The following is a 14,814-nucleotide window of genomic DNA, read 5'->3' as shown; positions in this document are numbered from 1 at the left end:
GTTTCTCCTTTGTGCTCGGACCTGCAAGAGAAGTTTAATGCCTGCCATGGGATGTTCTTCTTGCAGGTAAAGAATAGCAGCTTGCAGCATCATTTCAGCCTGAGTCTCAATATCACCAAAGGCTTCTGCCTCTAATGTTACTTCTTTTATCACACTTCTGCGTTCAGCCACAGCATATTCTGAAAGAAGAGAATACATCAGCAGTAAAAGCACTATAGAAAAGACTCTATGGTGTCTCCTATTCTTAAGAAGTCACTTCCACACTAAAAAGTTACAGAAAATCTAATGTTAGACATTCAGCATTCACCATTTCATTTCATTTCAGAATTATTTTTTTTTTAATTTATGAATAAGAATTGTGTCTGAATAGGCCCAGCTGCCTGTTACAATCACAGTATATCAGAGGTTGGAAGGGACCTCAAGAGATCATCAGGACCAACCCCCCTGCCAGAGCAGCATCACTTAGGGTAGTCTGCACAGGAATGCATCCAGGTGGGTTTGGAAAGTCTCCAGAGAAAGAGACTCCTCAACTCCCCTGGGCAGCCTGTTCCAGGGCTTCATCACCCTCACTGTAAAGAAGTTTCTCCTCATGTTGAGGTGAAATCTTCTGTGTTGTAGTTTGAACCCATTGTTCCTTGTCTGATCACTGTGAACCACCCAAAAGAGCCTGCCCCCCTCCACTTGACACCCACCCCTCACGTATTTATAGACATTGATCAGATCCCCTCTCAGTCTTCTCTTCTCCAGACTAAACAGCCCCAGGGCTCTCAGTCTCTCCTCACAGGGGAGATGCTCAAGTCCCCTAATCATCCTCACGGCTCTCTGTTGGATTCTCTCCAGCAGTTCTCTACCTTTCTTAAACTGGGGAGCCCAAAACTGGACACAGTATTCCAGGTGTGGCCTCACCAGGGCAAAACTGAGAGGTAGAAGAACTTCCCTAGACCTGCTGGACACACCCTTCTTGATGCATCCCAAAGTAGAGACCAAAACAGGGTAATACCTTCCATACAACCAGCACCAGGTGTCACCAGCGCCGTCACCAAGGCTGCACGACACCTTAGCCACAGCCGCGCATTGATTCGGTCTCGTGCTGTCACACTGGCAGGCAGCCCAGCATCTTCAACACAGGAGTCCTCAGCAGTTCCAAAAGCAAAAGAAATGTTACTCTGAGTCAACTGCTTTACTACAAACAAAGCAACGGTGCAGCATCAAGTCTAAATTAAATCAAATTAGTGAGGTGGGGGTTGGCCTCTTCTCCCTAGTATCAGATAATTACAGAATCACAGAATCAAAAAGGTTGGAAAAGACCTCAAGGATCATCAAAGTCCAACCTGCCACCCAAGACCTCATGACTACTAAACCATGTCACCAAGTGCCACATCCAATCCCTGCTTGAACACCGCCAGGGATGGTGACTCCACCACCTCCCTGGGCAGCACATTCCAACGTCTAACAACTCTCTCCATGAAGAACTTTCTCCTCACCTCGAGCCTAAGCTTCCTCTGGCACAGCTTGAGACTGTGTCCTCTTGTTCTGGTGCTAGTTGCCTGGGAGAAGAGACCAACCCCCTCCTGGCTACAACCTCCCTTCAGGGAGACAGCAATGATAGAACAAGAGGGAACAGCCTCAAGCTGTGACTGGGTAGGTTTAGACTGGGCATTGAGGAATGTTTTTTCATGGAAAGAGCGGTCAGGCATTGGAATGGGCTGCCCAGAGTGGTGGTTGAGTCACCACCCTTGGATGTGTTCAAAGGTGGTTTGGATGTGGTGCTTGGGGATATGGTTTAAGGGTGAACCCTGTAGAGTAGGGTTCTCAGTTGGACTTGACGATGCCGAGGGTCTTTTCCAACCTGAATGTTTCTGTGATTCTGTGAACCATGTACTAGAGATGGCTGCTATGTTCTGGTGTGCTAAAGAATCGCTCAGCACTTACTACAAGCCTTCATCTTTTAAGACAGCACAGTTTAAAAGAAATTTCCACACATACGTACCAAGCGCTCCCTTTCTTTCCTTTTCTCTTGAGCAGGTGTCGTTTCACTTCTAAAAATGCTTGCATCTTGGAGAAGTTGAATTGCAGAGAAAGCCAAAGCAACACTGTGATAAGATTATATTTAAAAAAACACACTAATTATATTTGGTATTTTAGGCTTTTATTAGAATGGATACCTCATTTCTGACCAAAAAGAATTGCACTCAGACTGTAGGCAATGCAGTCTGAATGTCACAGAACAACAGTGAGAGAAAAAAGTTTTGCCAGTAACAGACATGGTAATAATGGATAAACCAAGAGATGTCATATTCTGTTGAAGCAATCAAATCAGAACTCCTCTGACTTTCAGCTATGCATATTTGTCTTCAGGCATGGGTTTTTAGAAACTAGAAGATGTAAAAATACTGAAGATCACAAAATATGTTAGCAGAGTTCCATATCTCATCCACAGCTAGAGGTAAGAAAACATCTTTCTCCTAAACATCTTTCTCCTTAAAGCCCTTCCAGGCTGTATGTTAATCCTTCTGCTAAATCCACATGACCAAATACTCAGAGTGTCTTCACAAACACCATCAAATTCAAACTGTGCCAGGTGCCATCGTGGCAGAACTTCATCAGTAAGCAATCATCTGATGCTGCATCTACCTCCCCTTCACCTGCAATTATAAATCCTTCTCTAGAGTTGTCACAGATTCATGAATGGTTTGGGTTGGAAGGGACCTTAAAGATCATCTAGTTCCAACCCCCCTGCCATGACCAGGGACACTCTCCACTAGCCCAGGTTGCTCAAGGCCTCATCCAACCTGGCCTTGAACACCTTTAAGGAGGGGACATCCACAACCTCCCTGGGCAACCTGTTCCAGTGTCTCTGCACCCTCACCGTAAAGACTTTCTTCCTAATCTCCAGTCTAAATCTTCCTTCCTCAAGCTTCAATCCCTCCCCTCTTGTCTTGTCACTACAAGTTCATTACAAACTGCATCTAAACAGGTACAGACACTGTTAGGATTGGTGTAGGATTCAACTTGACATTTCAAAAAAATTGCAAGTTGGGATCTTAAAATAGTGTCAGGTTTCTTAAAACCTTAACTCTTAGAGTTTTTCCTTTTTTATGCTGTCTTTTAAAACTTTCAGCTAGACTGTTCCATGTTCATGACACCTATACAAATGTGTATCTCTAACAGCAGACTCTCTGAACACAATCATTGTCATGCTACGAAGACACTTGCAAAACCAACACAGAGAGACCTTTTTCACAACAGGATTTGGTGCCACAAGAACTTGCTCCTCAAACTACTCTGAGAACTGCCAAACCCAACGTCTCAAGCTATTAGTTTTACAACTCTAATTGCACATTTTCCCCTATCTCTGTAATATCTACTTTGTTACTTCTTCTACAAAAGATTGTTGGGGTTTGGTTGTTTAGGTTTTTTACAATTCCAATCCTTCTCTACCCACCGATGTGCATTTTCATAATGATGCAAGAGTATCTGCATGTATCCCTGGCTGACCTCTTAGAAGGTTTTTCAGCAGGTTAGTGGTTAAAAATGTATAATCAAAATCCTCATCTATGCTGCCTTTATGAACACCCTCTCTTCACACGTGGCTGCTATGAAGGGGGAAAAAAAAACCCACAAAAATTATTAATATCTTAAATGATTTTTACACCACCAAAATGCTGTAAAGAGTTTTTCATGCAAGTGAGATTCAGCCTCTGAATGAATTTACTACTTTTGAGAAGTTTTAAACTAATTGCTGTAAAGACAAAGTTCTTGATTCATGTGCAAAGTCAGAACAGAGGCTGCACTACTCTGAAATTACTCACATCATTCTGCCAACCTGTAGCTAACCACAGGATGAATAACCTCCAGAGATAAGAGGGTAGTTAAATGTCTTCCTGTCATTTCTAATTCTATCCTGCTTGCTGCTTTTGTGATGCAGACCTAGATGGATTACACCAATTCAGTGCAAACAGACCCCAGAGTAATAAGAAGCCAAACTGTTAGTATCTCGACTTTCAGCTCTCAGGATACAGAATGAATCTCCATCATCCCTTCACCTCAGGTTTATTCCACAAAAGGAAATCAGAATAAATCCATGTTGGATTTGATGATAACCTTCTCTCTAACCACAGAAAGGATGAAACAGAATTTGCTTATAAAAGCAAAACAGACAGTAAGGATAAAGCAGTGAAATATCCCAAATGCTTCTCTTCCTTTTTATTAAGAAGAGTTTTCCCCTGAAACCAGACATTGAAGTTAAAATACAGCAAAATCTGATGTTTGTCCAAATATTGCCTGAGATGCTGTGGCTAACATTTCTCAGATAAGCTGGAGCACCCAAGAGTACACCCAGGCTTTTAAGAAATATGAACCTAACTTCCTGAGCACCATCACTTCCAATTAACTGCTGTTGGCAACACTTAGCAGCTGGGAAAATGAGGCCATTTTTACCTTGATGCTTACATATAAATTTCACAAGATCAAAGATTCATAAATCACAGAATCACAGAATGGTTTGGGTGGGAAGGGACCACAATGATCATCTAGTTCCAAGCTCCCTGCCATGGGCAGGGACACCTCCCACTAAAGCAGGATCATAGTATCACAGTACATTTCTGGAAGCAAATGAAAAGCTGTATTTACAAGCAGATGAAATGCAATGAATATGTACAAATATAAAAAATTCACAACATTCACAAATATATACAATCAACAGAAAAAGCACAACCGATCTCCCTTTGCTTCCCCCCAAGGGGACCCTCCCAAAGGGGCCTCCCTCTCCCAGGAGCTTCCCCCCCAGACCCCCCTGGACAGAGAAGCAGAGTTAGTTAATCAGAAAGTTGTTAACTTAGCTGCCAAGGTCAGTACGTGTTATCTTCAGCCAGAAGAGAAGAAGAAACAGCAGCCAGACAGCCCAGCAACTGCCCCCACTGCCGAACGCAGAATGTGCAGAGTGCCTACTTTGTTTTGGGTAATAGTTCTTAAACATTTCTATCTATCCAATGGAAGTGTTTAGAACAATTGTTATTTTGCTTTCTTACACCCAATAGTGACTTATTTACATTCTTTCACTTTCTCTGTTCTGAACTTTGCAAGGAAAAATTAAAAAGACAGTTTCAAACCATCACAACATTAGAGGTTGGAAGGGACCTCAAGAGATTATCAGGTCCAACCCCACTGCCAGAGTAGGATCACTTAGGATAGTCTGCATAGGAATGCATCAAGGAAGGTTTTGAAAGTCTCCAGAGAAGGAGACTCCACAACCCCCCTGGGCAGCCTGCTCCAGTGCTCCATTACCCTCACTGTAAAGATTCTCCTCATGTTGAGGTGAAATCTTCTGTGTTCAAGCTTGAACCTGTTGTTCCTTGTCTTATTAGTGTGCACCACCCAAAAGAGCCTGGCCCCCTCCACTTGACACCCACCCCTCAGCTATTTATACACATTGATGAGATCCCCTCTCAGTCTTCTCTTCTCAAGACTAAACAGGTTGCTCAAGGCTTCATCCAACCTGGCCTTGAACATCTCCAGGGAGGGAACATCCGTGACCTCCTTAGGCAGCCTGTTCCAGTGTCTCACCACCCTCACTGTAAAGAATGTCCTCCTAAACTCCAGTCTAAATGTGCTGTTTTAAGCAGGAATATGTTCACATAAGCACATCTCTGAGTAACTGGAAAGCTCACATCCTTAGGAGGAACACCATGCAAGTACTCTCCCAGAGATGGAATTAGTCCTACACAGAAATTTCTTCTGAGGGTCATTTCTCTTTTTGCAAGACAGAAGCTGGAAGGTAGAAGCTTGCCTTGATGAAATTTTTGTGACCCTCTTCTGCTGTCAACAAGAGTGATGTGTCTATATATTTCCCCTGACAAAATACACACCCTTTGATCAGCTGAATTGGGAAGTGCCAAGATGATCAAAATAGGAAAGTACAGCTGACTATAACAATTTCACCACTAAGTCATTTTGCCAAAGGAAAAAAAAATGATGAATTTCTGTAATATCATGCAAAGTTTGATTTCTAGGCTGGCAGGCAGGAAACATTCAGCCTGTCTGAAGGAATGTTTCATTTGTATCTGAGGCAGATATATCAGCAGTTTCCATGGATGGCAGTGCAATAAAATTGTAAAGTAGGTTAAAAAAACCCAAACCCTTGCTTTGTTTTGTGGTGGGTTCTTGTTTTTTTGTGTTTTTGGTTTTTTTTCCCTGCTATCTGACCACTAGCAATATATGAGGCCCATTAAACAACCATCAAAAATTTGAGATCCAAAACAAACAATCTATAAAATGGTTGACATCCATTTGAGCCCTGGATAGTCTAAAAAAGTTTCTCCAATCTGAGACAAGTTGTAAGGCAAGAGATAAACTACACCTTAGAATATAATTGCATGTCAAAAAGAAGGGTCCTGCACTGGAAATGGTGTGCATACTGGAACCAGCTTAGCAAAGTGAGAAAGTTCAGGTCAAAACTCTATTACTACAGGTTGTATCAAGCCTGGTATCACACTAAACCAGGTTTATGCACAGGGAATGTCATAAGTCTGCATACTGCTCCTTAGGTACAAGTATGATAAGTGTCTAAAATCCACTGGCATTCAAAAGCACAATGAGGTCACTGTCCAGTGACTTGTTGGTTTAGACACTGGAATCATCTCCCAAGGGAAGTGGTGGATTCCTCTGCACTGGACAGTTTTGAGACTCAGCTTGATGGGTGCTGGGCAAGCTCATTTCAACTTTACTGTTACCTGGAAAGCTTGGATCAGATGATCCTTGAAATCCCTTCCAGCTTGACATTGTATGATTCTCTTCAATTTACCATAAATTGATCTAGTTCAAAAGGTACTGCAATGGATTAATATTTCATGATGGTAAATACCCCAAAAGACCTAGAAAGCTTGGATCAGATGATCCTTGAGGTCCCTTCTAACCTGTCATTCTGTGATTCTCTTTGACTAAATTATGGCAAATTGAGCTAGTTCAAAAGGTACTAAAATGGATTAATATTTCATGATAGCAAATGCCCCCAAAAAGCCTAAAGGTTCTTACTTCATATCTTCACTAATGACATTACCAGCAAATTATTACAGCCCTAATAGCTGAACATGTGGGAAACTTTGGCCTTTTAAAAGACCAGAAACAAAACCCAGGTGGAAAACCACGCTGCAGTACTCTTAATGTTTTCAGCTCTGCAGTTTATGCAATGCTGTGAAGCTCCTGTCCTTGCTAATTTTAGGTTGTTCTTTCTGTACCATAGACAGCTAAAATAGGAATTGTGCTATTTAAAGGAGGTTTGTTTATTCACCTAAGACAGATGGGAGAAGGAAGCTGGTTTACATTTAATCTTTGTTAATTGGGTTAAAAGCAGAGGGGGGGTGGAAACCCCAAACCAACCAAACACAGACACTAACTTACCTGCTGGCCTGCTAAACCCCCTACCCCTTCAACAGTAAGACTGGTACAGAAAGGATTGAAATTTAAAAAAGTGCTGGAGTTTTCTTTTTTCTTTTTTTTAACTTCTGCAGTCGAGGCTGTGCAACCCAAGGTTGTCCATAGCATTACTTACCTGGAAGCTGCTTGATGTCTTTGGTGAGAAATAGCAGCAAGCTGAAGTTTGGCCTCAATAAGAGCCTCTAAATCTTCAGCAGAACACCGAGAGGTCTCCCCATGATATTTGTTCTGTAAGTTCTGCACCAGGCAGCTAAGGATTTCTTCAGCTTCTGTCAATAAAATCCCCTAGAGAAGAGGAGAGCATTGTCTGATTTCACAAAAGGCCACCCTCTGTAAACTTTGATGACAGCTGGATGCCTGGGAACTCAAGGAAAGCAAATATCACTCCTGTTATCAATAAAGGCAAGAAGGAGGACTCAAGGAACTACAGGTGGGTCAGGCTCCCTTCAGTCTTTGGTGATGGAGCAGCTGCTCATGGGAAAAGAAAGCAATCAGGAGTAATCAGCATGGCTTCAACAAGGGGAATATCTGCTTGACCAACCTGACAACCTTCTGTGATGAAATGATTGGCTTGGTAGATGAGGAGTGGCCAGCGGCTACTGGACTTCAGTAAGGCTTTCATCATGGCCTCCCGTGAGATCCTCATGGAGAAGCTAATGTAGTATGGGCTAGATGAGCAGACAGTGGATTTAGAACTGGCTCAATAGCCAGGCCTTAGAGGGTGGTGATCAGTGGCATGAAGCGTAGCTGGTTGCCAGTAACTAGTGGTGTACCCCAGGGGTCCAACCCTGTTCAAGATCTTCATTAATGACCCAGATGATGGGGCAGAGTGTACCCTCAGCAAGTTCACAGAGGACAGAAGACTGAGAGGAGGTGACACCAGTGAGGCCATGCCTGGAGTCCTGTGTTCAGTTATGGGCTCTCCAGTACAAGAGAGAAATGGACAAACTGGAGTCCAATGAAGGGCAACAAAGGAAGATGCCTCTGAAGGAAGCTCTCAGTCTTGGTCTTTTTGTGATGTGAACTTGCCAAGCATGAAGTATACAATTAAACAAAACAAAACTAAAACCAAATCCAACCAAAAAAGTAAAAAAACCACCACCTCTTCAAAGAAGGTAATTAAAGGTGTGGCATGCTTTCTCCAAAATCAGGTATCATGAAAAATCTGAGACATAACACATATGGTAGAAAATAGTTTTCCATTTGTAGAGGATGGTTCCCCATCAAAGAGTCTTTGACATAGGCACCCCTCTTGGAAAGGAGAAGATTTTATCCTTGAAATCCCATTCAGGCTTACCCTCATTGCTGAAACAGTCCTGCTGAGATCTGCTTGTGACAACATTTCCCATGAAGACCCTTTGAGGAACTGCACCAAAACACCAAGACTTGGTGTATAGTTAGCAAGATTCCAATCAGATTAGACAGAAATTTCTGGCCCCTTTATTCATGCCATGCTCCCACATGGTTTCTGTTAGACTGAATGCATTAGCAATGGTTTTGGAACAAACTGCTGTATCTTAAAAGCCTTTTTTTTTTTTCTTAAAAATCCAAAATTACCTTCAGCATGGCCATATTTAATTCAACTTTACAGTCGACAAGCTGCACCATTGGGCCTCTTTGCTCCCCTTGTCTTGAATTCTTATCAGCATCACCTGTCAAATACATTTCAGGTGAAATTTCAGAGGTTAACACTTAGACTCTATGATCTTAAAGGTCTTGTCCAACCTCAGTAATTCAGATTCTACAATAACAAATACAGAACCAAAGCATTCTCAGCAATTTGAAGAATATGCTCCTTGTTGTTTTTTTCCCCCCCTGTATTTATGATTGGGATTTGGCAATATCAAAGAAGTGAGGAAGACAGCTGTAATAAAATTAGAGATATTAAGCTGAGAAAACCTTGGGAAAAACTTAATGCTTATTATTTCAGCAATGAGATCTTTCCAGCAGCATTTAATATGCATAGTGTTTATACTATGTCTTGTTTATAATCTGACATGTTAATGCAGATACAGGTAAAAATAAGTTATCCTCAGAAAAAGTTGCAGAATAAATGCACTTTCCCACCACCCTTGTAATTACCTTTGACTTTTGCTGCTGTAATTCTGCTTGGCTCCTTCAAGCTGCTGTGCTCAACTGAATAGATGTGTTTTTCCACTTTCTCAGGTGTATCATGTATTGTGGCAGAAAGGCAAATGATGAAATGCATTTTGGCTAAGGCTAATTTATTGATCATTTGCTGGCTGCACAGTGGCACCATTGGTAAAGGCAGACTCCGATTAAATACATCTTCCAGTACCTACAAGAAAGTTAAGGCTCAGGACTATTTGAAATGACAAATTTTACATTTTTCTTTTCAAGGCATAATCTGCTTCCACTAATAATAATGCTTATCAGCAATTAACACGAATAATATTAGTAATATCCTCTTAGTAATTATGGATGAGCTGCTCTTTCCCCAACTTAATTCATCCCTTAGTAGAACTTGCTACAGTCTCAGTCATCAATATTCAAGGTTCATCTACAAAGTTCTAGCTGGGTGAGTTTTAGTTTTCTGCATTGTCCATAGCACTCCTTGAGCTAAGGTGCTCACAAAAATATGTAAGTCAATCTGTAGCTCAGAAATATCAACTTAAATTCACCCTAACTAGAAAGATTAAGCAAGGTGGGGGTGGAAAAGTAATACTTGTATCAGACCACTCTAGCATATTTCATAGAATCTTTTTGTTATTCATTATAGCATCCTTATTTTGTCTTGAGTCTGATATTCTCACTTTAGATTAATACATTTAGAAGTTAAAAGTCTACACAGCTTTGCATAACCATAAGGAGACCAATAAGAGCTCCATGTAGACTGTGAAGTGTTCAAATGAAAAGCTTAAGATAAAGGACAAGCTCAAAATGAATGTGAAACCAGTGAGGTCAAAAGCTGTCAAGACAGACATCTCATTTCTCTCCTCTACTATTGACTAGCAGGAGACACTCAAGCTTACTGCAAACAAAAGAGAGAAAAGTTGAGGGGGAAAGTGGTTTCTTTATCATTTTGTTTTTATGGTACAGTTCCTTTCCCCCCCTACTGGCTCAATGGATCTGTGACAAGGCAAACGAAAGAAAAATACTAAAATTGAAAACAAAACAAAACAAAAGTTTAGAATTAAAGTGATTTTAATTAAAATGAGAAATGGTTGTTCATGACTTGGTTTACAGATTCACCTTTGTTGGTTTTTGTTCCCTAAAAATAGATTTCAACCCCAACTAGGACAAATCCATGAAGAGAGCTCTAACTGACAGAAATTATCAGGCTAGATGAGTGGTGTTTTCAGTATTTTAACAGAGAAACACCAGACCCTATATCTCATGATAAAAGCTGACTACTTCTACTAGTGTGCTTTGCACAGACAAGTCACAGATTTGCAGATGTTAGGTCTCCCATCTGAAAAATTATGACAATGGTGCTTGCCCCTCCCTCCAGAAGCCAGCCATCAAAATCAAAATTCATCAAATGGTGAAGTGTTGAGGAGAACGTTTCCTATTTACTGGCTTTTCCTACTCTGTTTTCTGAGCTAAATCTTCTCTAACCAATGCCACAGGAATAAATATTTCAGTCAAGCATAAAATTTTTAATCTCTTTTGGAATTTTTTTTTTTTTTTACCTGTAGATTTGTAGCAGTCAAAAGAGATTTTGAGGAGTCAAATTTCTGTAAGGCCTGAAAAATGGACAAACAAAACAAAACAAAAAAAGTGTTACAATAGGAGTATAACATAAGTGCCTCAGTGGACAAGTGTAATGCATTTCCAACTATATTTGAGGGCTCTGGAAATATCAGCAATTGTTTGGCTTTACATTTCTGAACCATAACCCAAGACCTAAAATTATTCCTGCATCTTCCATCCCAGTTACCAGGATTGCTTCAACTTGAAGCAAGGGGAGAAAAAGGCATACACCAACAAAAATCCTTGTCCAGATTTTAGGAGCTCTCTACACACCATCCAGCAGCTGCCTTTAAGCTCTTTACCTTTCTGGATCCCAAACCTCACGTCAGACTTGACACATGCCTCCTCTGCTCTTCAGCAGAATGGAATGAAAACAAGAGCTACTACTTAAAATTAGCTTGAGGGCTCTTAAAATGACTATTTCTGTCTTTGTATGTGCTCCAGTTGTCTGAACCCTAACCCTAAGTCTAAGCCTTGCTCCAAAACTCTTTACCTTTTCACCAGGACTAAAATCAGTCTACCGAGGGGAAGAGAAAGGCAGAGAGGTAAAGATCATTTTTAGCCTTTGTAACTGATAGCTCTGCACAAAGCTAGCACTTGGGTTCTGTGTAGGTTTTGTTAACTCTGCTTCAGGTGTAGCCTTCTATCAACTCTGTTGTTCCCCTAAATGTGGATCCTTCTTATTCTGAGAGCTGTGCAGCAAGCACTTGGCTTCTACATTTGTCACACCATAACCAGAGACCTAATGCTGAACCTCCTTCTGCTGTTCACCTGTGAAGCCAGTTAGAAAAAGACAATCACCCAGACCTGATCCTAACTCTGTGAGCTCTTAAGACATTATACAAATTAAGGAAAGGATATAAAGATGTATTTTATTTTGACTAGCATCAGTAAAGAGTAAATGCATCCTACTGTAGCCATGAACAGCCTTGGCCTGTCCCCAGCCCCACAGGGACACCCAATGCTCTGGGCTAGGGGCTGCTCTGGCTGTCCCTCAGTTTCCTTCCTCCTGGCTGAGGCAGGGGGAGTTTTGCCATTAAGGGGGCAAGAACTCTATCCCTATCTTTGATGTCTGCACATGAAATCACAGGTTTTGGCAACAGCAATTTACATTACTCACTGTAAAAAAAACAAACAGACAACAGTTTTGTTCCTGCTGTTCAGTGAGAGAAATTAATGTCACTCCATGTCCACTATTTGACCTGCCTATTGAGAGACATTTCAGAGTTATTTTAGGAATGGGTAATGACTTGCAGACATGGAGCATGTGCAGCTGCATGAAGAGAATGCAGTGTTGGAGTTTGATGTTACACTTCACTGCTGTTTACCTTGGTTACTTCAGTTTTTCTGTATCCTGCAGGGATTTTCCATGGAATTCTCTCTCCATAGTTAAGCAAAGAGAGTTCCTGAAAGGCCTCTGTAAAAAAGCCTATATCTGTAAGTACTTTCATCTGTGGAAAAGAGAAAAATAACAGAGCCTTTGATTTAAATAATTTTCAGCCTTTTTTTTTTTTCCCTCAAAATGTAGTCAATTTTCAAGTAGATTTGGCTACTGGAATGATAAATTAATGAAGAATGTTCTTCAGTGGAAAGAAATTTTTTGACATTTTATAATAAATAAGTGAAATCTCAGAGCAGAGTTTTTCACTTTCAAAAACCAAAAATAAAACCCAAACCCATCCTCTTCAAAAACTTGCTCCTAACAAAGGAAAAGAACTGAATTCATCTGGCTAGAGCTTTGAGGGTCTGCTCAAGATCAGTCCCTAATCAAAATCTATTTTCATAGATTTTACTCATCTTAATCTTGTAGTACTCAGCTACTGCCCCAAATCATATCAGCATTTCCTATAAATATATAAAGTCAGCAATAAGTCAGCTCTTACTACAAGTTAGATTCCTTTTCTTTTTTTTTTAATCTTTTTCTATTAATAAAAAAGGATTTAAAACCAAAACAAAAGCCCAAACAAAGTCTGTTCCCAAAAGTTTGACAGCTTGGTTCCACTATGATACACATAACAGATCCAGAAGTGAATAATGCAAACTAAAAAAAAAAAAAAAAAAAAAAAAAATTGTGTTTTGCACTTAAGAAAACATTTAAAAGAACAAAAATACTGAGTAAAAGGTTTGGATCCTAGAGGGAAACATCTCCTGATCATATCTTTAAGGAGAATGTTTGTTAAATGGAGAGTAGAAGGAAATGATGGAAGTACTTAACTGACTCTGTAGGACATTAACCATAATACTGTACAAATGACTCTACCTCCCACTAAAACTGAGAATATAAATAATAACTGCATTTATTAAGCAGCTCTGGTTTACAATCTGTTGTGCTAAGAAACACTAAGCAACAGCTGAACTTCAAAGCATTACTTTTTATAGCAGTGATCTATGAAGAAGTATTAAATCGACTACGTTTAACGAAGAGGAGGAAGTTTCTTCAAAACACAATGTGCTGTGATGAAAAAGACACTTTGTTTGATTACCTTGAGGATTCTTCCTTCAATACACCTGGCTGGGTCCTTGCAAATCTCAGAAACAATGTATTGGTATAATGTGAAGAGTGGTAAAATCTGTAGAGAGATATTAGGGCATCTGGTTACAAATGATGTAAAGGGTGCAGTTACAGAAATGTGCGTTGCAATTCTGTATCACAAATACCGAGATAGGAAAGGAGGACTGCTTTGCACTCTCTGAAGGATGACTGTGTTCCAAAGTTCCTCAGTTGGCAAAAGCCAACCCCTTAGACTACCTAAGGGGTGTGGAGAGTAGGTCAAAGAGGTTCTCCTTGCCCTCTACTCTGCCCCGGTGAGGCTCCATATGGAATACTGTGTCCAGTTCTGGACCCATCGGCTCAAGAAGGACCTCAGGGAACTGCTTGGAAGAGTCCAGTGCAGAGCCACAAAAATGCTGAAGGCTAATGGAGCTGAGGCTCTTTAGCTCAGAGAAGAGGAGCCTGAGGGATGACCTCATTCATGTTTATTAAGATGTGCAGGGCAGTGTCAGGAGTTTGGAGCCAGGCTCTGCTCAGTGATGCCTAATGATAGGACAAGGAGCAATGGGTGCAAGATGGAGCAGAGGAGGTTCCACATGAACATAAGGAAAAACCTTTTCACTGTGAGGGTGCTGGATCAGGCTGCCCAGAGAGGTTCTAGAGTCTCCTTCACTGGAAGCATCCAAAACCCATCTGGACTTGTTCCTGTGTGACCTGCCCTAGGTGATCCTGCTCTGGCAGGGAGGGTTGGACTGGATGATCTTTTCAAGGTCCCTTCCAACCCCTAACACTCTGTGATTCTGTCTTCTGAAATGTTAGTCACAGTGCAGAAAGTTCAGTTTCCCAAATTACTCTCTGTGTTCAAGGTGAGTGTTTTTACTCTACTGTTAGTGAGCAAACCTACTGGCAAGATGTTGATATAAAAGATTTCTAACACCCTCTGCATTTTGATGCCACCATTTTTTTAGTGCAAGTAACAGATTCTGTGGGCTTAATAAAATCAGCATGATGATACCAAGTGTAAAATAAACTGGATGCTGATCAGGCTTCTTAACAAATTTATCTGCATTCATTTTAAATTGCAAGGTTTGGTAGGGGCAACTAAGAGGAAAAAAAAAAAACAAAAACATTTTAAAACTGAGTTTTGGCAGAATAGGCAAACATTGTATTTATTA

The 14,814-nt window shown here is 40.8% G+C and overlaps 1 protein-coding gene across 1 annotated transcript in view; it reads right to left on the bottom strand.

Annotated features, from left to right (window-relative positions):
- The window catches only part of CFAP54 (cilia and flagella associated protein 54), a 112,904-nt gene that overhangs the window by 20,368 nt on the left and 77,722 nt on the right, over window positions 1-14,814 (bottom strand). Inside the window, 9 exon segments of the mRNA XM_054386770.1 lie at window positions 22-179; window positions 1,001-1,133; window positions 1,991-2,093; window positions 7,550-7,719; window positions 8,992-9,086; window positions 9,517-9,733; window positions 11,088-11,141; window positions 12,477-12,599; window positions 13,632-13,718. Coding sequence (XP_054242745.1) covers window positions 22-179; window positions 1,001-1,133; window positions 1,991-2,093; window positions 7,550-7,719; window positions 8,992-9,086; window positions 9,517-9,733; window positions 11,088-11,141; window positions 12,477-12,599; window positions 13,632-13,718 — 1,140 coding nt within the window.

The sequence above is a fragment of the Indicator indicator genome, chromosome 14, assembly GCF_027791375.1.
Source record: "Indicator indicator isolate 239-I01 chromosome 14, UM_Iind_1.1, whole genome shotgun sequence".
Lineage (NCBI taxonomy): Eukaryota > Metazoa > Chordata > Aves > Piciformes > Indicatoridae > Indicator > Indicator indicator.
The sequence above is the reverse complement of the archived record's forward strand: the minus strand, read 5'-3'. Positions and strand labels throughout refer to the sequence as shown.